A 26,542-nucleotide genomic window follows, 5' to 3' on the forward strand; every position below is an offset into this window, starting at 1 on the left:
GTGAGGGAGAGGACTCGCGTATTCGAAACATGATGTATTTTTTTCCTAATAGACCTCATTTCGCAGATGAGTTTAATTTTAATTCTAATTTGTTATTATTGGAAATTGTACACATTCTCTCTAAACTACCGGCCTTCTTATTGAAACTCGATTTTACCCATTGTTCTTTTTTTATATATTTTTTTTTCATTTTCATTTTTAATTAGATAAGTGGAGTGAGGAGATTTTAACCTTGAATGTCTCGTTGTGATAGACATATATTATGGTCCAAGTGGTCCAAACCAATTGCACATCTATGTACTTGTAGAATAAACAACTTAACCTTGAGTTAGTCTAGGGTTAGTCAAGTTCTCTATAATATATAAATCCTACATTGTGTTCATTATAACACAAATATTTATGTCAAATATCTAGTTGTTCAAGAACTTTCACATCATGGATAATAGTTATATAGCCAAATCACATAAATCTTCATACTCATACTTCCGCGCATCATTCAATAATCATTCACAATCACACAACTTCAACAGTTGAAAATATAAGAAGGTGCGTGCTAGTTGATCTATATGGTTCTTGGCTTATCCATCTTTCTTAATGACGAAAAAACCACTTTTTATAGAAGAATCTCTTTAGACCTTCCTCCGGAGGAAATTGTGTTCTGAGGGAGTTGAAGAGACTGCAAAGCATAAAATAATGAAATAATTAATTTTGAAACGGTTGCAGAGCATGAGCTATGCTCACCTTCTTATTGCATATATATAATATATATGATGTCTAATACTAGGGCAATATATGGTGATAATACTAATTAGTATTATCACCACATTAAGGATTATAATCCTTAATCGTTGTATTATGTCGGTATGATATATCATGGAATTTTTGGTATACTAAAATTATTAGTTCATTTTGATATTTTATTTTCTCACAAATATCATTAACCTATAATCTGACTTCTAAGTATTGAAATGAAAATAACATAAAATGGAATACATGTCAGAACATTTTTTTTAACCTACCCCACAATACTAACAGTCAAATTGCAAGCACTTCTTAACAATTTTTTTTTATATTGGATAAAATTTAACTACAAAGTTTGTTGTAACTTAAGGCTACTACCTTATCTAATATTCTTTTATTGAATGTAAATTTTGACAAATCTACCATTATGTTACATCTTCTTATATCCTTCATATTTGCAAAATTTCTATAAAATTAAAGATCAATAGTTATATCATCAATAAATTGTTTAAATTGCAAGTTTTTGTACTTAAAAATTATGTATAAAATATAAACTTATAAATTATATAATAAATAATATTTAATTGGCACAAAATTTAACATGTGTATTAAAAGTGTAAAAAAACATACAATTTAACGGTTAAATTTTCAAAATATATAGTAATTTTTTATTTTATTGAGTAAGATTATAGCCTAAGGTTACAACTAATTTTGTAACTAAACTTTGTCCTTTTTTTTTTTGTTATTTATTGTCCACTACAACGCTTTTCAAATTATACAGCCAGATAGTCGCAACAAAACTTTCAATGATAAACAACACTTCCAACTTTCAAAAACCACCATTGAGGTCAAATGGCCAGCCATGTTTCCTTACCATGTAATCACCAAAACTATAGTTATCAGTCATCAATCTGCCAGGAGAATAGTTGGCTAAAAAGTAGACCTCAGTCAGGATTTCTATGTTCCAAAGCAAGCCGTCATTAGTTCCACCTCTATAGCAATTGTATTCAACACTTTCAATCCTCTTAAGACATTGATGTTCATATTCTCAGAAGCAATAAGGTTAAAGGAATCTGTAGTAAATCATTGTTTCATTTTGTCCTTCAAAATTTTCTGTTAAGGTAAAGGTTAGAATATCTCATTCTCCTTCGTTATGCGGCTCTCCATTGGCTATGTTTTTCTGATTATGTTGTCTCCATCTGGCATCAGAACAATGGTGCTCTAATTTGTCCTTTTGGTCCACAAGATCAGGGTCCAAATGGACTTTTGGCATTTGCATAGGAACCATTTATCTGCTTTTGTTTTGAGGAAAACTTGAATCTCAAAAGCAATGAATTGGCCATCACACCAATAGAACTCAAACCCATTAGTGCTCCAGCAATTGATGGAGTCAACATGGTCCCAGTTACTGGCAGCAACATTCCAGCAGCAATTGGAATTCCAACCTGTATACAAGCACCGATGGCATAAGACGAACTTTTCTTCAAGAGCAAGCAAAGCAAATACCATATCTTTCCAAAAAATTTGCAAACAAATGACATAGAAGGGTCAGAAACAAATGCTAAATCTTGTGAATTAAGATAAGCACCTGAATAAGTGGGGAAAGTGGTGACTAAGGCTGACATTAAAACAGAACAGAGACCAGAGAACACACAGAGGCTCAGTACTAAAATAATTCCTGTAAGGTCTCTAATTTGCATAGACTCAAAAAGGAAGAAGGTGGTTTGGGAATAGATGATAGGAAGAGGAAAAACAAGAAATGGTATATGAACATTGCTTCTTAAGTGCTTGCACTACCACTGCTCAAATTAACTAAAAAATAAAATAAAAGGAGAAGAAGAAAAGAAACAGCTATGCTTTGATGCGGAAAAAACTTACTATGTTGTATGCGAAAGCCCACCAGAGATTTTGCTTGACAGTCTTCATTGTTAGCCTGCTAAGCTCCAAAGCATCAAGCAACTGCATGGAGGTGATCTAGGTCAACCAACCGATATACAGTACATGGTCCCAAAACAACATGAAGGATTACTTATAATTGGATCAGACAAAGCTTTGTAATACAGCATTTTCATAAAATACACATTATAGGAGAGCATTTCATTACTACTTAGACGCTAATTGAGAAAGAACAAGTTGGGGAAAAAAAATGTAAATGTTACTATTTGAATATGATTTGGAGATATAAGAATTTCCAACCAATTAGCCTAGTTTCTGGGGTCTACAAGATCATTGCTTAAGTTCTAGCAAAAAGGTTGAGGACGGTTCTAGAGAAGGTGGTGTCAGATTCTCAAAATGCTTTTGTTAACAGATTTTAGATTCTGTCCTAATTCCAAACAAGTGTTTAGACAGCAAACTGAAATCTGGAACTCCAGGGGCGTTGTGCAAGCTTGACTTGGAGAAAGCCTACAATCATGTAAATTGGAACTTCCTCATTTATATGTAGCGTAGATGTGACTTGAACGCAAAGTGGAGGAAGTAGGGTTTATGGACCTTACGGGATCAATCATGGAAGAACATTTGGAATGGGTGGGATAAATTTTCACATTAAGCTTTTCTGTTTTAGTTAATGGTAGTTGAGCAGGTTCTTCACAGCTCCCAGGGTTTGAGGTAGGGAAACCTGCTATCTCGTCTATTATTTATTATTGTTATGGAAGATTTGAGTAGATTGATGGAAAGGACAGTTGAAAGGGGGGGGGGGGGGGGATATTTCAGGTTTCACAGTTGGGAATTCAACTGCTACTATGCTTCTGATTTTGCATCTATTCTTTGCAGATGATACCTTAATTTGCTGTGGGGCTGAGCTAGATCAGCTTTGGCATTTGAAGGATTTTGTTTGTGTGTGGTTTCAAGCAGTTTCAGGATTAAAGATTAACTTGGGGAAGTCAGAATTGGTTCTGGTTCGTAATGTGCAGAATGCGGCAAAACCTGGCAATTATTCTAGACTGTAAGATGTTGACTTTACCTTTGAAATATTTGGTTCTTCCATTAGGCTCTACTTTCAAAGAGAAGACTGTGTGGAACTCTGTAGTGTAAAAAATGGAATGATGCCTTGCAGGATGGAAGAGGCTTTATCTCCCAAGGGAGGTAGAATCACACTAATCAAGAGCACATTATCCAATTTGCCTACATATCCTTATTTCCTATTCCCATGGGAGTAGCCTATCATATAGAGAAAATACAGCAGGACTTCCTGTGGGGTGGAGTACGGGACGGATTTAAGTTTCATTTGGTTAACTGGAAAAATAATTTGTTAACTAATTTGATGTTGGGGCTTGGCATCAAAAACTGTCTTGTTTAGTGAGGCCATACTGGGGAAATGACTTTGGCAGTATGCCTTGGAGAAGGAGGCCTTATGGAGACAGGTAGTGGACCAAAAATATGGCAGCATATGGGGCTTGGTGTTCTAGTATGGTAAGGGCCTTATGGAGTCAGTCAATTGAAGACCATTCGAAATGGGTGACATAAATTTTCTCGCTTCATCAGTTTCAAGTGGGTGTGGGTCTAGTATAAAGTTCTGGCATGATTCTTGGTGTGGTGGTCAACCACTAAAGGAGCTTTGTCCAGAGTTATTTTGCACTACTCGTAACAAAGAGGCTTCAGTGGCTGATCTGTTGAGGTTTTGGAGAATACTTTCCACTGGGAAGTTAGTTCTGTTAGAATTGTACAAGATTGTGAGTTAGACTCTGTCGTATATTTTATGGACACAATTTACTCATGTAAAGTAAGAAGAGGTGGGGTAGATAAATTATGTTGGAATCCATCTAGAAGGAAAGTGTCCTAAGTTAAATCATAATATAAAATGCCCAAAGTCCCAACTAAAGTGGCCTTCTTTCTTTGGACAGCAGCGCTGGGTTGAATTTTAACTGTGGATAATCTCAGAAAGCGGCAATTAATTGTTGTAGAATGATTTTTTGTATGTGTAAGAGGGCAGGGGAAACATGAATCATCCACTTCTCCATTGTGCTGTTGAAAAGCTTTGGAGCATTGTTTTCAGTCTTTTTGGGGTTCATTGGGTTATGGCATGTGTAGTGAAGCTTTTAGCATGCTGGCAGGACAGATTTAGAAGATGCAGCAATGTAGGCATTTGGAATGTGGTCCCTCACTAATGTGGTGTATTTGGAGAGAGAGATGCTAGGAGCTTTGAAGGTAGTGAAAATTCTGTCTTGCATCTAAAACTTTTATTTTTCAAGCCTTTGTTTGAGTGGATAAATGCTTTAGGTCTAATCTCCTTTGCAAGTTTAACTGATATGCTTGATAGTTGTAATTTCAAAGTTTAATGCTTGTGTACCTGTTGTATTCATCCAGTGTTCATAGGATGCACTTCTTTGCCTTTATATAATGAAATATTTACTTATAAAAAAACAGACAGATTTTAATACAGGCATGCTTTCTGTGAGCCACGTGCCTCAAGAAAAAGGCATACCCACTGTCAGCCCATTGAATAAAAGTACTATTATGCAGAGAAGCAAACCCAATATCCAAAATATATGAATTTCAATACTGAAAATGTGAATGAAATTCTACGCAGCAAAGAAAACAAATGTGCATCATATGAGACAAACAAAGTCCAGCAATTGGATTCCGGGCTAATTAAAGAAGCTATATTCTCCAGAAAAAAAAAAACATTTACTAGCATGTTTCACAGTTTTTATAAGTGATAGTTCAAGAGATATCTTTTTTTTTTTCTTTTTCTTAAGTGTATAGTTCAAAAGATACCTGCGAGAGCCTGTTGCCCATCAGCACAACAGAAGACACCTCACTAGCAGCTCCTACACCCCCGCCCATAGCAATTCCAACGTCTGATGAAGCCAAGGCAGCAGCATCATTAATTCCATCACCAACCATGGCTACAACATTCTGGTCCTTCTGAAGTTTGCTTATGAATTTCTTCTTCTCATCGGGTTTAACTCCAGATAGCACCTGCAATCACAGCATGTTTATGACATTTGACCATGTAAAATCTCTTATGTACTAATATAAAATTCATTGTTGAAGGACGTTTGAGGACATGAAAAGTTCTAATGACCAACTATTGGCTTCTTTCAGTGGCTCACTTTTTGACTGGTTTAGGGATTGGGGACTCACCACTAGTGATTCTCTTCCTAGGTTCCTTAGCTCTCTCCTTTGTAATTAGTATCTTTTCTTTCTTTCTTTACTTATTTTTTATCTTCTTTCTCTGTAATTTTTCTCTGCCTTATGTTTTTCTGCATAAGGTAGTGTTCTTGAATATACATCTTTATTACTTATAAAAATAAAAAAAAATCATTGTTGAATACTTTTGGATGTTTAATTACTTTGCAACAATCATGCTTGTCATAAACCTAGTGTGAACACCCCTCTATCTCAAAGAATCATTATCATAAAAAATTAAAAAATTAAAAAGGCAAGGAATAGCATTCCACACTTTCTGAATTATGATGTCTCATAACTCCAACTCCCCTTCTTGCGAAGAGTTCCTTCATTGAACTTGGCATAATCCGCAAAGCTCCACAAAGGGAAAAAACCAATGTCCAAAGCTCACTGGCTACTAAACAATGAAGAATAAAAATGATTAACTGTCCCCCTGGCAGCTTATACACTTGTAACTCAACCTCCCAGCTTGCTAAGAGTTCCTTCACCAAACTTGGCATAATCCACAAAGCTCCACGTAGGGAAAAAACCAATGACCAAAGCTCCTCACTACTACATAATAAAGAAGAGATGATTAACTGTCTTTCTAATCAGCATAGAATCCGCCACAAAAGCTCTCTCTTTATCTAGAAATTCTTTCTTCAATTTACTTTAACACGGTCGATCTTCTGCCTTAAAAAGCAGAGATCTCATTGTTGCCATCATCTGCTCTCTGTTGAAGGAACTCAATCACCGCAAAGCTCTCCCTCTCCAAGGCCCACCAAAACTGCACCAACCACTACCACCGCCACTGAAGGATCTCAGTCATTTATGGCAAAACCTATTTCTTCAAAATAACTTGGGAGTTTGAAAATCTTTCATAAAACATTAAGTTTCACATACCAGCCAAATACTCAAAAATCATCAAAATTGCTAGCACAAACCAAACTCCCCAAAATTAAAATGATACGTTTCAAGGGTGTTATATGTACCAGTTTGGTAATATATTCTAGCCATTTCGACAATACGATATCCATAACTTTGTTAGGTACTTCCTACTTTACTCTTAAACAAAATCTTCTATAGAAGTCCTCTAGTTCTAAAGGTTTTAATGTTTCTTTTATAAAAATTGATAGAAACTAATCTTCATCTCATTGTTGAAACTTGTGGCTTTTTCGTGGCTTTGTCTTTCTTTCCATGTGGGACATTGGCCTCTATTTTGGCTGTCTATTGCCTATCAAGTCATGAAATGTTTATTTTCCCTTACACTTGATTAATTGGTTCCAAAGTTGTAGTTGTGTGCCCTCCTGGGCTTGTCTCAAGGGGTAGGGGCATTGTTAAATCTTTTTTGGTTGCTTCTTTGAAAAAGAACTCGCTCATCAAAGCAAGGGTAACTGCTCTTGTAGGTGTTACATGATTCCAAAGACAAGAAGTATGAAAAAGTGACATGGTGATGCAACCATGGAAGATTAATTTGCTCTTAGTTTGTATATTCATCTATTTAATTATTTTATGGGAGTCCACGTGTGAAGTCTAAATGAAGTGAAAGTCATGTGGTTTTAAAGGTCTAAGTATGAGTCTTTTAGGGTTAAAACAGATTTTTATTTGGGTTTTTATTTTATTAGTTATGGTCAATTTGTAGACAGGGCAAATCTGTAATTTCCACAATTCATACAAATTAACAGAATTTTCTAGAAGATTCTAAGTATCTTAGGTTTTATTTTCTATGTTTTATTAGGTTTTAGTTTACAAGTCAAACTAGTAGTCCTATTATGACTAAAAGTCCTAATACAACTACTAGTACAAGAAAGAGTTTGAATATATTTGTGCTCAAAGTATTCAAAGGAAATAGGAGTTGATTAATAAAATTATCAAGTATTTTGAGCATTGAGGCATGTTTTCTCTTCTCTCTCTCACTTTTCTTCTTATCATGTTTCCTATGGTGCTGTTCATGTGTACTGTTCATACCACCCCTAACAAACCATAAAAACCTCTTTTTTTCTTCTTCCTTGAATCTTGAAATCTCCACATTATTTTTGCTACCAAATAACTCATCAGATCACTTTTTAATTCCTAACACAATTTTGTAGGTTTTTTTATTTTTATTTTTAGGCAAGGACAACTCATGCAAGGGTTATTACTTGCTCCCATAAGTCATGTAGCCCTTTTGAGTTTCTCTCCTCATAATAAGTCTCATTAGTCTGGTTCCATCTAGACTATGAAACCAACATTCATCCTAAGAAGCTCATTCATCTTCCACAAAAAATATGATGAAGAGCACTTTTGTGATAGAATGGGAGTATGCTATGACACAGTGATGCCCTCCAGGTTGAAAAATGCATGGACAACTTATCAATAAATGGCCACAGCACTGCTCCTGACATGACCATAAGAAGGTTAAGGTATATGTGGACAACATAATTGTGAAATCAAAGGATAATCAACACATTGTAAACTAAAGAAAAATCATCAAGAGGATTAAGAAGTTATTCCATGAATCTCAACCTTTAGACTGAGGTTTATAGGCATGGTTGGTGTCAAGAAGGATAACTGAATATCTCCTACCTTTTCTTTTGGAATACCAACGACAGACCCAACATACTCAGCAGTACTTCTCTTGTCCCCAGACAACATATATATGTTTATTCCCCGCTTAGTCAAAGATTCAACCACATAGGCAGCATCTTCCCTTATTTGATCCTCAAAATAAATAAGGCCAGCAAGCACATTGTCTACTCCAACATAGACGACGGACTGATTCTTAACATCCTCCATTTCTTGAAATGGATTCTCATTAACACCATGCCTAAAGAAAAAAAATAGATATATTATTAGAATTTTATTTTTATTTTCAAAAAAGTCAACAAAAAAAAAACCCTTCCAAATCCCACAATTAGAAGTGATTTATGGATTCCTTCAAGTATTCTAATTGTTAACCAAGGTCCAAGGGTAAACTGAAGAAAATGGATTTCCTATAGACCCATGTGATGTGTGGGAATATATAACTATTTTGTAATGTGATATAAATTTATAAATTTCTGAAATTTGTTAAAAATAATATATATTATGAATAACTAAAGAAATATACCCACTTAAAAAAAGATATTTTAATAATTAAAAATTTTTAGTTAGCCAAAGTGGTAAGGGAGAGGGGATCTTTCATAGAGAATTAGGAAACACAATAGCAAAACAATAAAACACATCAATCCAAAGTGAAGTCAAAAAATACAAAAACTCATCAATCCAAAGCAAAGCTCCAAGGAATTATAATAATAATAATCCATAAAAAAAAAAAAAGGAGAGAATCGGGAGAGAGTAATCACTTTTTTTTTTTAGTGGGAAAAACCTGGAATGACTGAGTAAAAAACGTTCAAAGGGAGTAATACCAAATTTATATAAAAGAATATGGACAAAACTTATATACAATACCTTAGGTGCTATTCTTTAAGTTTCCCTACTAAGATTTTTCCATGTGGCTACTTAACTTAAAAAATACACTTCCATTCATGAGAAAAAAGCCATATGGCAGAATCTTAAAAGAGGAACCTAAGGAACTACACCTAAATACTATACCTAGGTCTTGCTAAAAGAAGATGGGGAGAAGAAAAGTCAAAGAGGGAGAGGTAGGTTGGAGGAGTGACAGTAAGGTGGGGATTAATAGTGGGAAGAAGAAGAAGAGGAAAGAGCGAAAAGAGAGGGGAAGAGTTGGAGGGAGAGTAATGATGAGATATGAAATAATGGGGAGAAGAAAAGTCGAAAAAAAGGAAGGAGAATGATTAAGTAAAATTAAATGAATGGATTGGTAAAGGTGCTTGTGGTTGAATTTGCAAGGTTGCTTACAATATTTGATATTATATCCAAAAGTACCCTCATATTTAGGAGGATAAAGGAATTTCTTCTTGAATTTTAATTGGTTAAGAAATCTTAAACATGAAAGGTAGTTTTGGAAACTTATAATTTAACATAACAAAATGGTCTTCTTTAAGAGTTTGAATTCGGAAAGATGGACAAAAAAGCTGTGAAAGCTTTGCTACTTATAATTTAACATAACAGAATGGTCTTCTTTAAGAGTTTGAATACGGAAAGATGGACAAAAAAGCTGTGAAAGTTTTGCTATTCAGAAAGCAAAGAAGAGAGAGAGAGAGAGAGAGAGAGAGGACTAAACAAGAAGAAGCATATAAAGCAATCATGTACATGAAAAAAAGCAGATGGAATGCAGAGCAGAATCCACACAGGGTAGGACATTACAGACATGAATATCCATTGCAATGAAAAGAATTGTGGATATTCTAAAGTGGAGCCCAGTCACATGTTACAGAGATAAATGCTACAATACCTTTGAATCCAGTCCAATGTGCCAACAGAGACCTTTTTGTTCTCAATGATTCCTACGGTACCAGACCCAGGTTCTTCAATGAATGTTCCATCCACCACCTAAAAATAGCAAAAACAGCTTCTTAGAGACAAATAAGTGAATAAATAAATTAAAAAAAGAGAATCATAATCTCGTTAAAAAAAAAAAAAAGACTAGCCAATGCATTAGAAGCCCAACAATGCATGCCTTGGGAACAATATAATCTATTCTAGAACCCTGTAATGATCATTAGAAGAAAAAAAAGAGTATTGTTTGTCATGTGAGCTCATTTTCTCAATACAGAAAGAGAAATCTATACAAAATATGTGAAAAGTACTTCCAACCCAGGCAGAAGCTGGAGCTGGAAAATACGACAGCATAAAGAAGCCAGGTGCTTCCAGTCAGGGTTCTACAAACCCCTCAGAAAAGCTGAAGCTGTCCAACTAACTGTTGAGCATAGATTATCAGGTGTTGCAAATAGCATATTAAACCCGTCCACCGAATGAAGACTGGCAGGGTCTGAGAGAAAGACAATCTAAATTGGTAATTAACCATTCACTTAATAGATAGACGCCTTACTTTTTCTAGTGATTATGAATCTCAGCAGAAATTTACCAAACTGTTGGTTCCTATAAATAAATTAATATTATTGTAAAAAAAAAAAGGGCGCAGAACAAACAAAAAAGACCTGCAAGAACATGACATGGACTCCCAAAATTTCACAATGGCAACATGATTCCACTTCTTTATATGATATTTTATATGTTAAGATAATGATTAAATAAATAAATTCACTATTTTCTAACACCCTACGATTTTGGACAAGTGATACTTTATCATGGTATCAAAATAGGTGGCCTAAGTTTGAACCTTGTCTACATTCTACCTCCAAGTTAAGAAGTAAGAATTCCCATGTGTTGAGCTCCACTTATTAAAGGAGAGTCTAGACCCACATATGAGTAAAAATAATAGAATAATGGTAAAATTATTAAATTCATCAATTTCTAAAAACTTCAGCTTTTGGGACAAGCGATAGCTTATATATTTTGATAAGTAAATAACTTCATTATATATATATATACACACACACATGCACATGCACACATTAGTAAAATTTAATCTATGGACGCTTACGTATATGTGTGTGTGTGTGTATGAAACATTTTTTTAACACATCTTACATTAAAAAAAAAGGTTGAATCAATTCAGATACAAGATCAAAGGGGACCAATTTTGCCAAAACAATCATGATACAAGAAACCCAATCAAAGGAGACCAATTATGACAATACGACATTTATACAAAACTTTTGTTCATATTATTAGTCCTCACAACCAAAAAGAATTATATATATACCAATTGATCTTGATCATCCTCTTTATGATCCTCATCTCCAAAAGTCACAACAACAATTATAAGGGGAAAAAAAAAAACAAACCCCAGAAAAATGTTTTAATCTTTCAAAATTCCATCTCAATTTAACACATCCATGAACTTGTTCAGATCAGCAGTGTACATCCATGATTCAACCTTGTTACAATCATTGCCTTGAGCCCGAGTTCGACTGCAAATCACATCGTAGAGCTTTGAAAGAGATACTCGGCCTTTTCAAACACAATTGGTGCCCCAAAATGCTGAATTTCTCATCTTCACTCAAGTCTTCTCCTTCCCTATTCTTGATCTCTTTTTTCTCTTCCTTTTGCTCCAGCAATGGTAGGGGAACTGGAACTGGAACAGATGGTACTGAATTTGACAAATTGCAAAAGCTCTACTTGATTTTAAGCTAAATCAACTAGGGCTTGGGGACTCACCTCTAGTGATTCTCTCCCTATATTCCTTAGCTCGCTCCTGTATAATTAGTATTTTTTCTTTTCATTTTTCTTTCCTTTTTTTTTTTTCCCTTTGTAATTTTATCTCTGCCCTATGTTTTTTTGCATAAGGTAGTGTTCTTGAATATATATCATTATTACTTATCAAAAAAAAAAAAAATTTAAGCAAAATCTAATTGTCGACTCTAGAAGAAATAGAAACCGTTGATGAAGTATGTGTGTGTGTGTGTGAGAGAGAGAGAGAGAGAGAGAGATCAGAGAGAGAGGGAGAGTGAGAGAGAGAGGGTAATCAAAAAAAATGTTTTTCTTACTTTTTTTGGGTTTTTATTTATTTAAGAAACTCAAATATACCAAAATGGCGTCATTTTAAGACACCTAACAGCACAATGCGACAGATTAGACGAAACAAATACATTAAATGAGAGTAAAACTTATAGGACATAAATGAATAAAAAAAAAAGGTTACAAAACTAAATTGAATTTTGGGCAAAGGTAGAGGGTGTAAATTGTAATTTCGTCATCTTTTTATTTTTACACTGCCTTTTTTGCAAACTTCTTGTACCCTGCACATATTTAAAAAAGAAATGGATTGCCCCAATCCAAATGGAATGATCTAACAAACCTTTTATGAATATATCTTTTTCTTTTTTTTGATAAGTAACAAAGAAATTTTAATAAAAACACACAACCGAGTACATAGGAAATGTACAAAAAGGCAAAAACATCAAGAAACCAAATTACAAAGATCTAGCAACACAGGAAGGGAAATACCAGAAAAAGATGGTAAAACAAGACACCATTCAAGAAGAGTAAAAAAGAAGAAAGACTTAAGCTCAATCATGGACCGTTCACGACCTTCAAAGCTTCTAGAATTCCATTCCCGCCAAATACACCACATCAAGCAGTGCGGCACAAGCCTCCAAATAACTATATTACGATGACACCTGAATTTTCATGTCCAACAATCCAACAAATCCACTACCCTCTGAGGCATCACCCAACAAATACCAAACAAGCTAAAGACCATACTCCACATCCTAAAGGCTATAGGACAGTGAAGGAGGAGATGATTTACAGATTCCCCACACCTTTTGCACATAAAACACCACTCAAGGACAACAAAATGCCTTTTCTGAAGGTTGTCTATAGTTAGAATCTTGCCTAAAGCCGTAGTCTAATTATTCAGATATTGAAGGGTCATCTTAGACAATGAAAATTGGTGCACAAATCAAAGTCAAGCTCTATAGTCGTATAATTCCAAATTATAGAGATTGAAAGATTAAACAACGATTGCATGGACTATATATGGTCCACATTTTTTTTTTTTTTGATAAGTAATAAAGATAATTTCATTGATATAAAAAAGAGAGAGTCTCTCAAGTACACAGGGACTATACGAGGGAGAACAAATCAAAGACGAACATTACAAAAGTCAAGAAAATCCAAAATAGAAAGAAAAGGATGGCTTCTCCACACGGAGAACCAATCAAGTAAGGTTCGGAAAAAGAAAGACTTAAGGTCAGGCATGGAACTCTCGATGTCTACAAAACATCTACTATTTCTCTCCTTCTAAATACACCACAACAAGCAATCAGGAACGGCCTTCCAGATATCTCCATTACGATGGCGACCAAAACGACCTTGCCAGCAAGCCAAAAGCCCAACAATAGACCTTGGCATAACCCAGCAAACTCCGAATAAACCGAAGACCATATCCCACAACTCCATGGCAACCAGGCAATGAAGGAAAAGATGGTCAACACTTTCACAATTGCACTTGCACATATAACACCAATCTAGAATGCAAACTTTTCTTTTTCTTAAGTTGTCAACAGTCAGACATTTCCCCAAAGCTGCGGTCCAAACAAGGAAAGCAACCCTAGAGGGAATCTTCTGCTTCCAAATGCTTTTCCAAGGGAAAATTTGCTCCTTATGGCCAACTAGAAGATGGTAGTAAGTATTAACCGTGAACCCCTTACTCTTACAAGGCAGCCAACAACTCTTGTCCTCCCCATTCCCCCTTACGGGAGTGCTATAAATGGAATTGATGAAGCTCCTGAAAGCTTCCAATTCACGATTATGCACCTCCCTACAAAACTGAAGCTCCCAATGGAGGACACCAATGGTGAACCTCATAAGATCCGCCACAGTTGCCTCTTTTCTACGACAAATCCTATATAACTCCGGATAGTGGACGGCAAGAGAAGAAGATCCACACCAATGATCTAGCCAGAACAGCACCTTTGAACCATCTCCAATATCATACATAATAAAACGAGAAAAAGAGAGTACGTACATTGATTAAGCTGGAATATGTACAGTACATTTAAATCAAAAAGCTAAATGGAAAAGACACATTCATCAAGCTACATAGGAATGTACCTTTGCATTCTGACAATCAACGACCCGAGCAGCTTCCACAATTGCTTTCCCAACCGGATGAACTGTATTTATCTCCACTCCAGCAGCTAACTTGAGAACCTCAACTTCAGACCATGTATGATGGGCATTTTCTCTGTATTAAAACAATTCGTTCATTTTTGTCTTAACTGGCAAAACAGAGTGATCAATGAAATTTTCCTTACTTTTGGATGTATAATCTTTCATCCAAGAACATTTCAGGATTCCAAATATATCATGTTTCTTTTTTTCTTTTTCTTTTTTGATAGGTAATAAAAAATTTATTAATCAAGGCTACTACATGCAAGAAGTAGTAAATATATATATACATACACAAACACAGAAGAAAGCGAACTCACAAAAACACAAAAGAAAGCAAAATATGTACAGATAAGAAGAGGTTTATCAAAAAAACAATGTACAGAAAAGAAGTGAATCTAAAAACAATGCAATGGAATCATGTTTCACAGCATTATAGAATGCATCCATATTTTACACAAACCTAGCAGTTTCATATGCCTTTCAACAATTCTTAATTCTGGAAAGTTCCCTATTCACTGAGGAGTTAAAAGTTAGTTTTCATGTAGTATGCTAGCATCAAAGAAAATCAAATGAGTAGGCTGCAAAACTCTTAATCATTACCACTATTTAGATGCATAACTGAAAAAATAAATACTCACTGAACACAAGGAATTTGACCATACAAACATCATAATTCATTTACAGTGATGAGGTCGAAGATGGCTAGCTAACTGCACTGCTTAAGCTACACTCCGTCTTATTCATGCCAGATCCATCTTCACTACTAAATTAGGCTTTAGCCTCAGATGGTTCTGAAACTATTTTTTTGCATATAAGCAAAGGCTAAACTAAAAGGGCTAAAAAGGATAACAAATTCTCGTTGTATTAGATTTACTAGAAGAAAAGAATCCTAAAAGAACAGTGTATCACCACCTTTTGAAATTTACTCTTAGAATCAAGGTTTTGTGAATTGCAACCCTAAATTATAGAAATCATGATCCGATTTTTAGCAATATTAAAAATAAATACAATAGTATAGCTGATTATAATGATAAACATCATTTTTTTTTTTGGGATACTATATCATGATCTGTGAAGAAATAATATAAGCAGATCATAAAAACAACTAAGATATCATGAACACTTTATCCACATCAAAAATAGATGAGTGGTAGAATTTTTACCTAAGCACCCAGTATTTTCACCTACTATTGAAACAACTAAATTCACCATTGCCTAGTATTTTAAACTTTCAGAAAAAGAGAGAATTTATCATGGCAGTGTAGCAGGTGGTTCTATATTCAAACCCCACTCATCTTTGTACGTTCAATTTAACTAAAAAGTTTTGCATGTTGGGTCTCTTCTGACAGTAATTCTAAACCCACATAAGAGGAAGAGATAATAATAACCAAATTATTAAATTTCTCACTTCACATCTACTTAGACTTTTGGGACAAATGGTAATTTACCAGTTATGAATTAAACAATTGCTCATTCTTAATTGATATTTACTACTAGCAGAATTTATCCAAAATACATACATACATTTATACATACATACATACATACATACATATATATATATATATATATATATATATATATATATATATTCACACACACACACTAACGGTCCATTTGGAAGACGGAAAATGAATGCAACAAAAAATCGTTGATATTCCATCTATTCCCTTGTTTGGGGGTTTAGTGGAATGCTCATTCCATTCCATTCCCTCCCAAAAATGGGAAGAACACTCATTACTTTAATGAGATGGAGGTTAAATACTAATTTTATCACTATTTTAAAAAAGACAAATTAAAGGTCAAGGGTGTACTAGCAAAATTCTATTTCTTTCATTTCCATTCCTTCTTTTATAAACTCTCAAGCACATTAGAGAAAAACATACATCATATCCATTCAATTCCATTCTTTTATAAACTCCCAAACGTAGTGTAAGACGTGATTAGTTAGATTGCAAACAAAAATTGACTCAATGGGGTACTGTTTATGACAAGGAATCATAAAGAGCAAGAACGCGACAAATTTATTTTGTATACTTTCACAGATGAGTGATATGGTGTCCATAGCACTTGACAATGTAAACACATGATTTCCAGATTTTGCTTGATCACAAATCTTGAATTGATCTCTTGAAAATTAATTATGATATACAGACCTGTTTTCCCCCTTTTAACTTTTCATTCAAAATAACAAATTCATTAAAAAAAATAAAAGACTCTTTTCTCATAAAATTGACAATAAAGTCAAAGTTAAACATAACATTAAGAGGAGTTCTCCACTTGATTTAGCAAATATTTAAAAATAAAAAATTCACCACTCAACTTTGAATCTGTACTTCTCATGCATCCAGGAGTCACAACCTTTGTCACAACAGGCCTGCCAATTGTAAGAGTCCCTGTTTTGTCAAATACAATAGTGTTCACCATTGCAAACCTCTCTAAGATACTTCCGCCACGCCACAGCAGTCCTCTTGTTGCCCCTAATGAAGTTCCAACCTGGAATACATTCAATTTTAAACAAAATGAGATAACACATGTAAGTTCAACAAAATCTCAAAAAGGAAGTAACCATTTGTAGAGATGGTACCAGCACGGCAGTTGGTGTGGCTAAGCCTAACGCACACGGGCAAGCAACCACCTGGGTTCAGGAAAAAAAAAAGGATTACTGCTGCATGGAAAAGAACATGCTGCATGATCTAAGAACAAATGAAAGGCTAAAAATATGGCAGAAGGAATAAAGGAAATTTGTTCCTAGAAAATCCTCATTTGCAACAGCAGATATTCAAAGTGAATTTGAACAGGAGTTGCATTAGACATTTGGCAAGACTAGGTTCAAGCCCATAGAAGTTAATAAGTAATAGCTTACTACACCTGACTGCCCTATGAAGCACGAGTGCGGATTTGGGTTAGGGTTCGGGTGCGGGTGCAGGTATGGGCGCGAGATTCAGCAATTTTTGAAAAAGTAGAGTGTGGGTGCGGCAGGATATGTTTACTAATAAATTATTAAATATATTTTTATTTACAAATTATTAAATATATTTTCATATAATGGTAAACATATACCAATTTAAGAGTAATAATTGCTACAAATAATTTCAATAATTTCAATTTAATTTGTTTAACCTACAAATAATTTGACAAATATATAATAAGTTAATAACTAAATAAGAAATCAACTCAAGTTTTTATTTATTTATTTTTTAACATGTATTTTGGCCAGTTTCGGCTGATTTCGGCAGGTTTCAGCCCGAATCGGTGCAAATCAGAAAAAAAAGAAAAAGAAAAAAAAGGGAACGATTCTAGGCCTAAGCTGCTTGGGCCACACATTGAAGCTCAAAATGGATCTTGATTTTAGGTTATCTTTTTATTACAAATAACTCTATGAACCCATGTACTTACTCAACAAATAACAATCTGGAAGAAATTTTTTTGTAAAAATAAGCTGTACACTTGCAATAAAAAACAGTGGTGATGGAAAAGTTTAATGTCCCCCATATCTTTCTCCTGTGATACGTGGTCATGGACACTGTGTCAAACATATAAATTCCCCAAAATCTGACCAGATGTTTAGTTTTGTTTTTATGCATCATAACTGTTTGAGTTACATCTATTCACATGTTATTTTATATTAACGTAAGGGTTTTGCTACATCTTGCTATACACTCTAATATAAACTTGTGCTAAGGTGTGGGCCTGATCATTATAGCCTAAACCTTTTCTTTCTTACTTTTCTTTCTTATAAAATAATATCCATATGGAGAATGTCAGCACCAAAAAAAGTATTAGAGATGTTAGAATTATGGGATTAAATTTACACTATCCTAATAGATTATGCTTTTGAGAGGATCGGTAATTTAACATTGTATCAAAGCAGAAAATCTTGAGTTTGATCCTTATCTCCTCCATATTACCTCCCATTTAAAATCCCATGTATTGAGCATCAGATATTAAAAGGTAGTTTGAGCCCACATGTGAAGGGAAGTGTTAGAATTATGTGGTTAAATGATTAAATATATCATCTGCTAATAGCTTAAGTTTTTGGGAGAATCAATAATTTAATTAGGAGATGACAGATTTAATAATTTAACAACATAGTTCTAACAAGAGCTTTCTCAATACCAGCAACAACTTTGTAGGAATGCTCAAAATTTAGATGTAATTTTCAAGTGTCATACCAGAACACTGCAAGAGAGCTGCAGTGCCAATGAGACCGAACTTCCTTGATACAAAGCACCAGGTAGAATATGTGCACCAAACAGACTCCAAAACATAAACGTAGCAGCAGAAAGTGCCATTACTCCATATGTAAAGTGTCCAGACACCTGTTGAAACCAAAAAAATAAAAAGAGGATAAATTGGCATTCTGTTTAATGTGATTGACCACTACTACTAGTTCAAATTGAAATGAACTTTGTTTTTTTTTTTTTAATTTAAAATAAACAAATAAAGGAACACTATTAAATGTACAGACAACTACCACCAATAAGCTATGAGATGACTAAAGACTGAGGTGAAACATATTTATTAGGACTTAAGCACAAGATAACTGTATCTAGTATCTACCCTTTGTTTCTCAAAGATTTGTAAAATCGCCCATATTACTGTTAAATGACACCGAAGCTATATGCCCAATACACATTGCATGTTTTCAAAACAATCAGTGAGTCTCCTGTGTTGCTTGATTGACACATACATTGGGTCATTGACTTCCCTCCAATCACCCCTTGTGAGGACAAAATTAAAAAATAATAAAAATTAAACACATGAGCTCAAGATAAGCTACCAAAAATGTGGACCATTGTATACATCATAATACATATCATGTATGGTTACACAGCACACCAACTACCCAGACCTTAAGACTCAAATGGAACACAGTAGTTTCAAACGCACATCTGAAGTATCCTCTTGTAGTCTATTCACATAAGACTCTTGAGGTGATTTGGCCAGTACCTTTTTGCTTCAAAACTTTATGTCCTTTAATTTTTTCCATTCATTATCTTCCGAATAGAGGGAAAATATGGGATTTAGGGTTGCTAAAAAGTAAAAACTACTGTTGTTAAGGACAATAATACCAATTTGGAATGCAAAGCTAGATGCCAATATTGGTCAAAGTTCGCTTAATATTCAAAAGAGAGCCAAAACTTAGTTGAGTTGAGAGCTGCAAAAGAGTTGATCCACTCATGAGCTATTGAGCTTGGGAAACAAATTAGCAGAACTCAAGTGAAGTGCAAGCTCACTTAGCGAATGGACCTGAGGCCAAACCACTATTACTAGGCTTACAAGCCCAAGGACATTTAAGTCAAGTGCAATCCCTACCTATTTAAACGCTAGCTTCTCTGCAGCCAACAAACTAGCTCAAATGGTGACTTCCCTTCCCACAAGAACAAGTGGAGAGTGAGGTTGTGAATTCGAAACCCACTGAATATCTATGTAACATACCCCCAAAAAATAACACCATAGCCCCCCTCTATATTCTGCAGCTGCTCTTCTTCCATCATCTTTTTCCCCTTAATGCAGACATCTCTCTCTCTCTCTCTCTCTCTCTCTCTCTCTCTCTCTCACTTGATTACTCTTTCACACTCACCGACCAGATCAAGCAATGATGATGACAAGCTTGCATTGTGGTCAGTTTCTTCATTGTCAAAGTGGATACCAGGCAACAATTGCAATTTGTTGTGTATACTGTCTATTAGTATGAAGCTTACCAACAAGATTGTTTTGAATTTTGTGTAAATTCAAAGCTTACTTTTACCCCTTTTTTAATGACTTTATGTAGATCTCATTGTAAAAAATTTTATGTAAATTTTCTACCAAGGATTGATAAATTTACTAACTCCTTCCAATACACAATAATACGCAGGAAAAAAAAAACAAAAAACAAAAAACAAAACAAAACATAAAAAGCAAAAAACCAACAACAACATTCTAGCCTTTATTCAACACTTAAAAAATCAAATATCGTTGCTTATAATATGCATATATCTGAGAAGAAACCCCTTTTTAGAGCCACTACAGAATTGTATGTCTAGAATTAATATTCAGAAGAACCTTGTCAGCCAACCGCTGTACAGGAGCTTCCCTACTTTGTGCTTCTTCCACCAAACGGAAAATGTCTCCCATAGCAGTCTCACCCCCTGGTCTCCGCACTTCAACTGTAAGGGTTCCATTAAGATTTATGCTTCCAGCTGCAACTTGACTCTAGCACAGACACAAAGTACACTGAAGTGACAATGATCCATGCAGCAATAAAAAAGCTTATTTCTTAGGGAGTAAGCATGCAATTTGCAACAATGCTATAAGGTGGAAATCGAATCTTGAGAATAAGAAAGAGTTATATGTAAAAAAAAAAAGTAGTAATACCCCAGGTAATTTGGTCACTGGCAGTGGCTCTCCTGTGAAACTAGACTCATCAACGGTACTTCTACCAGCTCTGACAATTCCATCTGCTGGAACACGATCCTAAAATAACAGGAGAAGATGTATTAAAGGATTCACATAATATCTACAGGGTGAAAATGATAAATACCTGCTACATTTATAAATATTAACTGGAAGTGGTTGTAATAACTTTTGCACCACAAGTTGTAAATAAAAAATAATTTGATGACAAAAGATGCAAGAATCGAAGTTCAAATGTTCGGGAGCCCAAGACCAAAATACTTACTCCAGGAAGTACAATTATTTGATCTCCAACTGAAAGACTGTTACAAGGAACTTCAACCATTGAACCCAACTCTTTTGCATCACCATTGACCAAAAGCCGAGCTTTTGATGGTAAAATACTGAGAAGGCCAGTCATATCACTGGTTGCTTTGATTTTAGCTCTCTGTTCAAGATTTCTTCCTAACAAGACAAATGCTATTAACATAATCGGTTCCTCAAAGAAAGCCTTCCAACCCTGCATACAACACATCTATTAAAGAGGCTACAGAATCCATTGTAATCAGTCACATACCTAGTTTCTTATTATGAAGACAAGATGCACCCTAGATCTTAAAGGTTTAGATTAACAAATCAACTTTAACCAAGCCAAAAAAAATAAAACCCTTTGGTTAAGTGTTTGCAATTCCAGATTTAAGCTAATGTGTATAACTAATACTGGTTATAGTATTACTGAAAAAACAAAGTATCAGTAAGAAGAACTCCAAATTGATAACGAAACCATGCATTATAGTTTTGTGTTCTAGTCATAACATAATAGAGAGAAGCACAGAATCTTTATTACGGATTTAGTTATTTGCAAATTCAGACCAACAATTACAGAAAATAATTATTTAACTGCAAATTTAGATTTAATCAAGCACTACGGTATTTTATCTCAAATTAACAGATATGGGAAACTCATTCCCCACATATATCTGTTTGTTTGGCCAGATACCCAACTCAGATAAGCTGTTAACAAAAACACATGGCAAGTATCAGTTGAACACAGTAGCTCCTCCAAAATTGACTTCGTTTAGCACTTCTAGACTTCTAGCAGTTCAGTATGAATCCCAAATTACTCACAAATTCCAGTGCTCATAGTAATACTTTTAAGCAGCCTATCATTAAATAATATATAGCCTCACAGACCTACTTTTAGGATTTTGAATTTAAAAAAATTCATACACATCAATGTTGTTCCAAGAAACTGATGCCAAAAGCTAAAGCATATATGTTGGAGAATGGGTCAGTACTTAATTACCGGAATTTAATGTGTGAGTATGAATGTTGCTTATCCAACTTCTCTACAAATTAACAGCACCAAGCACATTTTCTCCAGAATATAGGACACTTTTGAAATATGATGTGATCATTGAGGACAGTTGGTTTAGATACTGGACTAATCATACCTCTTTGGAGATATAATTATTAATACTTATTTTCTGTTCTTTACTTTAAGAGTTTCATTGGTCAAAATAAAGTTGTCATAGGCGACTAGGTAGAGTCAATTCTTTCAAGGTTCTAAGAGGTCCATAACTAGGCCATAAAATGTAAAAATTGGAACCTGAATGGCTAAGTCCTTTCTGTTTAGACGAATTCAAAGAGTTATATCCTCAATTTCTTTTATAAATTTGCGGGCCCCAAATGGACTTTAGGGTTTGGAAGGGCACCATTTCCTATATTTCTCAACTGTTCTAAGTTAATTGCTATTTTATTTTATTGGTAAGTTCCACATGCACCAGTTGGGCCTTGAAGCCATGGCCTCATCCTCTAGCTTGCTCTTAAAAGGGAAGGTGTCATTGGAGCAAGAGATCATTGGCCAAATTACAATTTCAACAAAGTGAATAATAAAATTAAATAAAAAGACTACTCTAATGTATGCATGAGTTGACAATTTATCAGTCCCTTTCTAGGAAATATGCAATTTATACTAAGCAAAAAGGAAAGAAAATTATGCAGCACTTTATATCTTCCCAGTGACGCAAAAGATGCAAGAAGATTTTTATTTAGTATTATTTATGTTTACAAGTCAAATGTATTTTTTATGTTCTAGGTCCTAGTAGTTTATTAGGCTATTAGTATTTTAATTTGGAAGCAAGGTTATTTTTGTAATAAGGCAATTAGAGTTTCCTAGCCAATTAAAACTAGGGTTTAGCAATTCTTTATAAGCAATCTATTGTACTCCTTGAGGAGATAGTAAATATTCTGATGAATGAAAAAAAAATGGTCGTTTGGTCTTTCTTTGGTCTGGTGCTGACTCCTAGTGGTTTTCCCGCTTAGTGCTAACTCCAAGTAAGGTCTAGGTGATGACTCCTAGGTCATATCATTTATTTTATTGTTATTTTAGTTTTGTTCTAGTTGTCCTGTGTCAATTTTGGTATCAGAGCAAACACCGATCTATTTGAAGCATCACCACAGTCAATCCGAACCAAAAAATATTTGGAAAAAAAAAAAAAAGAGTTTCGGCCATTGCGTTTTCCACCCATCAAAAGAATAGAATCTTTGCCTACCACTACAGAAAACCCCACAAAATCCTGCCGACATCACCCTTTACCTCCACCATCTCACCACTGTCAAAATCCCTTGTTCTGCATCCCATCAATCCACAATAACCCACATACCATAAACAACCAACGCAAGTGACAGCTCAACCACCACCAAAGTCCAAAAATCCTTCCCCCACTAACATGCTCTTCTACACAGAAATCCCATACCCACACCACCGATAAACCAAGCTCCTAGATTACAAGAACTGCGATCACCAAACGCCCATCGACGCTGCTGTCACAAGAGCCACCACTGCCATGGCCCTCACTTGACCAGTACGACGCCGCTGCAATTCCACCAACAACCCAATGATGATATCAATAGGTAACCTGTAGCCCTGTCTGAGTCTTTCTATTTTCTAAATTCCCCTCTTTAGTTTATCTTGTGAAGAGATTTTACCCGACCCATCTTAGAAAGAAAAAAAAAGCTCAGCTCGTCCCACTAGCCCTTAAAAAAAAAAAACCATCAAAACCAATTAACCAAATAGCCCAGTCCTACACCCATCCACTGCAAAACCCACCCTAGCTCAATTTAAAAAAACATATAAGCAGTCATATTAACCCATTAAACCCAGAAGCCAACCCATGCGCATCAAGTGTTCTTCAGCTTTGCAGAAATTTTCCATATCAGTGTTTTGTGACTCCAAGTCTGAGCTGAAAATGACTGCCTTTGATAGAGAATTTGAGAAGGAGATTAAGGAGGCTAGGAATGCACTCCTTAACCCTCCTTCCTCCATTGATGATCTCCTCACTCTTCTTGATAAAGTTGAAAATTTGTTAGCATATGTGGAGCAAGAACCATCCAAATGAATGCGAGATGCACTTTTACCCTCAGTGAAGGCATTAATCACTAATAAAGTTTTGCGACATGCTGAAATGGATGTGAAGGTTTCAGTTTTATCTTGCATTATTGAGATTACAAGGATAACAGCACTAGATGCCCCATATAAGGATGAGCAAATGAAAGAAATATTTCACTTTATTTTGGCAGCATTTGAAAATATGTCTCATGTGTCTACTCGCTCTTATAAGAAGGTGGTTTCAATTCTTGATACCATTGCAAATGTCAAGTTATGCTTGGTGATGCTAGATCTTAAGTGTGATGCATTGGTTGTTAAGATGTTTCAAAGTTTCTCGAAGATAAGTAGGTCCAACCATCCACCTGCTGTACTTTCAGCCATAGAAACAACTATGAACCTGGTCATAGATGAAAGTGAAGACATTTCTATGGATCTTCTCAGTTCACTTTTTGCTATTGTAAGAAAGGCAAATCAGAATGTTTCACTTGTTTCGTGGACATTGGGGGAGCAAATAATCACTAGGATTAATGCCCAGCTAGAAAAGATAATTGCACCCACTCAAAAACTACCCAGCAAGCTTGAGGGTGCACATGATGTGAAAGTTGAAGTTGTTGAACGTGCCTGTGATCAACCCTCGACAATCCTTGAAGATCTACATCTTGGTGAAGTCGAAGAGGTTAAAACCACAGTGCTTCCTATGCTTCATAAGGTTCAAGACGACATTATACTAATTCCACACATTGATTTTGTTATTCCAAATGAGTTTGATGTGGTGGAATTCAAGGTTTTTCTTTTCCCTGTGCTCCCTAAGGTGATTCCAAACTTGAAGCAAGTGTTATTTGTCAGCATCCTAATCCTTCAATGCTTTAAAACTCAAGGTCGAGTTTTCTCCAACTAGAGAAGAATGATACAGGAGATGCAAGAAGATTTTTATTTAGTATTATTTATGTTTGCAAGTCAATTGTATTTTTTTATGTTTCAAGTCCTAGTAATTTATTAGGCTATTAGTATTTTAATTTGGAAGCAAGGCTATTTTTGTAATAAGGCAATTAGGGTTTCTTAGCTAATTAAAATTAGGGTTTAGCAATCCTTTATAAGCAATCTATTGTACTCCTTGAGGAGATAGTTGATATTTTGATGAATGAAAAAAATAGTTGTTTGGTCTTTCTTTGGTCTAGTGTTGACTCCAAGTCTACCCTAGGTTATATCCTTTATTTTATTGTTGTTTTAGTTTTGTTCTGGTTGTCCTGTGTCACCCAGCATATCAACAAACAAGCACAATTTGTTACTGGACGAACTGAGATTATAACTCTATTGCTGCCTTAAAAAATATAAATTATCCATAATGCAATCATAATCTAGATATCTAAAAATAAGACATATGATACAATTCAGACCAAGTATTCATCCACTAATATGCAGTACAATTTATAGAATGAAGAAAGACAATTAGAGTTAAGGGTCAGGATCTACCAGTTTCGGCATCAAGGCAGCTAATGAACTGACTGTAAATGATGATAGAGCCCCAAGACCAACTAATGTGTTCATGTTTGGAGCCCCTTTGAGAAGGCTTCTCACACCGTCAAGGATCAGCTGACGCCCAGGACCAAGCAATGTAAATAAAGACAAGGAAAGATGGAATCCAGTGGAATGAAATGCATGGATCCATGAAGCATTAGCTCCAAAGAAATGAGAGAGATGGCCAAAGAGGCAGACAGCACATAAAGCCCAGGAAACAGCAAGATTACGACCTAAAGAAGCTTAAGAAATTAGCATCACAATTCACAGCATATGAACCATCAGGACATGAAAATTTAGTACTTTTTATAACAGCAGCTAAAATACCCTATAGATATATAACGAACAATGAATGCCACAACTTTTTAACAGATAAAAGTTGTGGCAAGATGTCTACCACTTTCTTCCAAACGACTTCGCTTCTCTTCCATTTTCCTTTCAAAAACTTTGAAGAAATTGTCTCTTCCTGAATCTGCACATTCAGGAACAGCGAAGAAGTCAAGCCATCATGTAGATCAGTTCATAATTACTGCAAATATTTACATATCAAGTCTACTTGCAATCAAGATTGCAGGTGGACTAGATGAATTAAGCTCCATCTAGGTTCTATGCTTTGACATTGTATATTTTGGTCACTCCAAAAAAAAAAAAAAAAAACAAGTAATTTAAGGAAGAAGAAGCAAAAGCCTAAGTTGAATGATGTTTTGGACATGTTGCAGTATTAGGAAGTAAGAAAACCATGTCACTATTACGAAAGGTAAAATATAAAAAGAGAAC

The 26,542-nt window shown here is 34.9% G+C and overlaps 1 protein-coding gene across 3 annotated transcripts in view; it reads right to left on the reverse strand.

Annotated features, from left to right (window-relative positions):
- Positions 1 to 383: 383 nt before the first annotated feature.
- LOC142642586 (copper-transporting ATPase PAA1, chloroplastic) overlaps positions 384 to 26,542 on the reverse strand; it is a 32,438-nt gene continuing 6,279 nt past the window's right edge. Inside the window, exons 4-18 of one of the 3 annotated variants that reach the window (XR_012845686.1) lie at positions 26,163 to 26,237; positions 25,721 to 25,998; positions 21,143 to 21,376; positions 20,839 to 20,937; positions 20,527 to 20,676; positions 18,651 to 18,797; positions 17,063 to 17,113; positions 16,799 to 16,971; positions 14,416 to 14,548; positions 10,187 to 10,284; positions 8,416 to 8,656; positions 5,458 to 5,661; positions 2,620 to 2,700; positions 1,616 to 2,186; positions 384 to 676 (exon numbers count right to left, since the gene is read on the reverse strand). Coding sequence is in view for 2 of the 3 variants with exons in the window: in XM_075816971.1 (XP_075673086.1) it covers positions 1,989 to 2,186; positions 2,620 to 2,700; positions 5,458 to 5,661; positions 8,416 to 8,656; positions 10,187 to 10,284; positions 14,416 to 14,548; positions 16,799 to 16,971; positions 17,063 to 17,113; positions 18,651 to 18,797; positions 20,527 to 20,676; positions 20,839 to 20,937; positions 21,143 to 21,376; positions 25,721 to 25,998; positions 26,163 to 26,237 (2,162 nt within the window). In the remaining variant the exon portion in view is untranslated. Of the gene's footprint in view, positions 677 to 1,464; positions 2,187 to 2,619; positions 2,701 to 5,457; positions 5,662 to 8,415; positions 8,657 to 10,186; positions 10,285 to 12,015; positions 14,275 to 14,415; positions 14,549 to 16,798; positions 16,972 to 17,062; positions 17,114 to 18,650; positions 18,798 to 20,526; positions 20,677 to 20,838; positions 20,938 to 21,142; positions 21,377 to 25,720; positions 25,999 to 26,162; positions 26,238 to 26,542 lie in introns of those variants that run through there. The other 2 variants (XM_075816971.1, XM_075816972.1) reach the window with 2 other exon arrangements.

Source organism: Castanea sativa, chromosome 7 (assembly GCF_040712315.1).
Source record: "Castanea sativa cultivar Marrone di Chiusa Pesio chromosome 7, ASM4071231v1".
Classification (NCBI taxonomy): domain Eukaryota; kingdom Viridiplantae; phylum Streptophyta; class Magnoliopsida; order Fagales; family Fagaceae; genus Castanea; species Castanea sativa.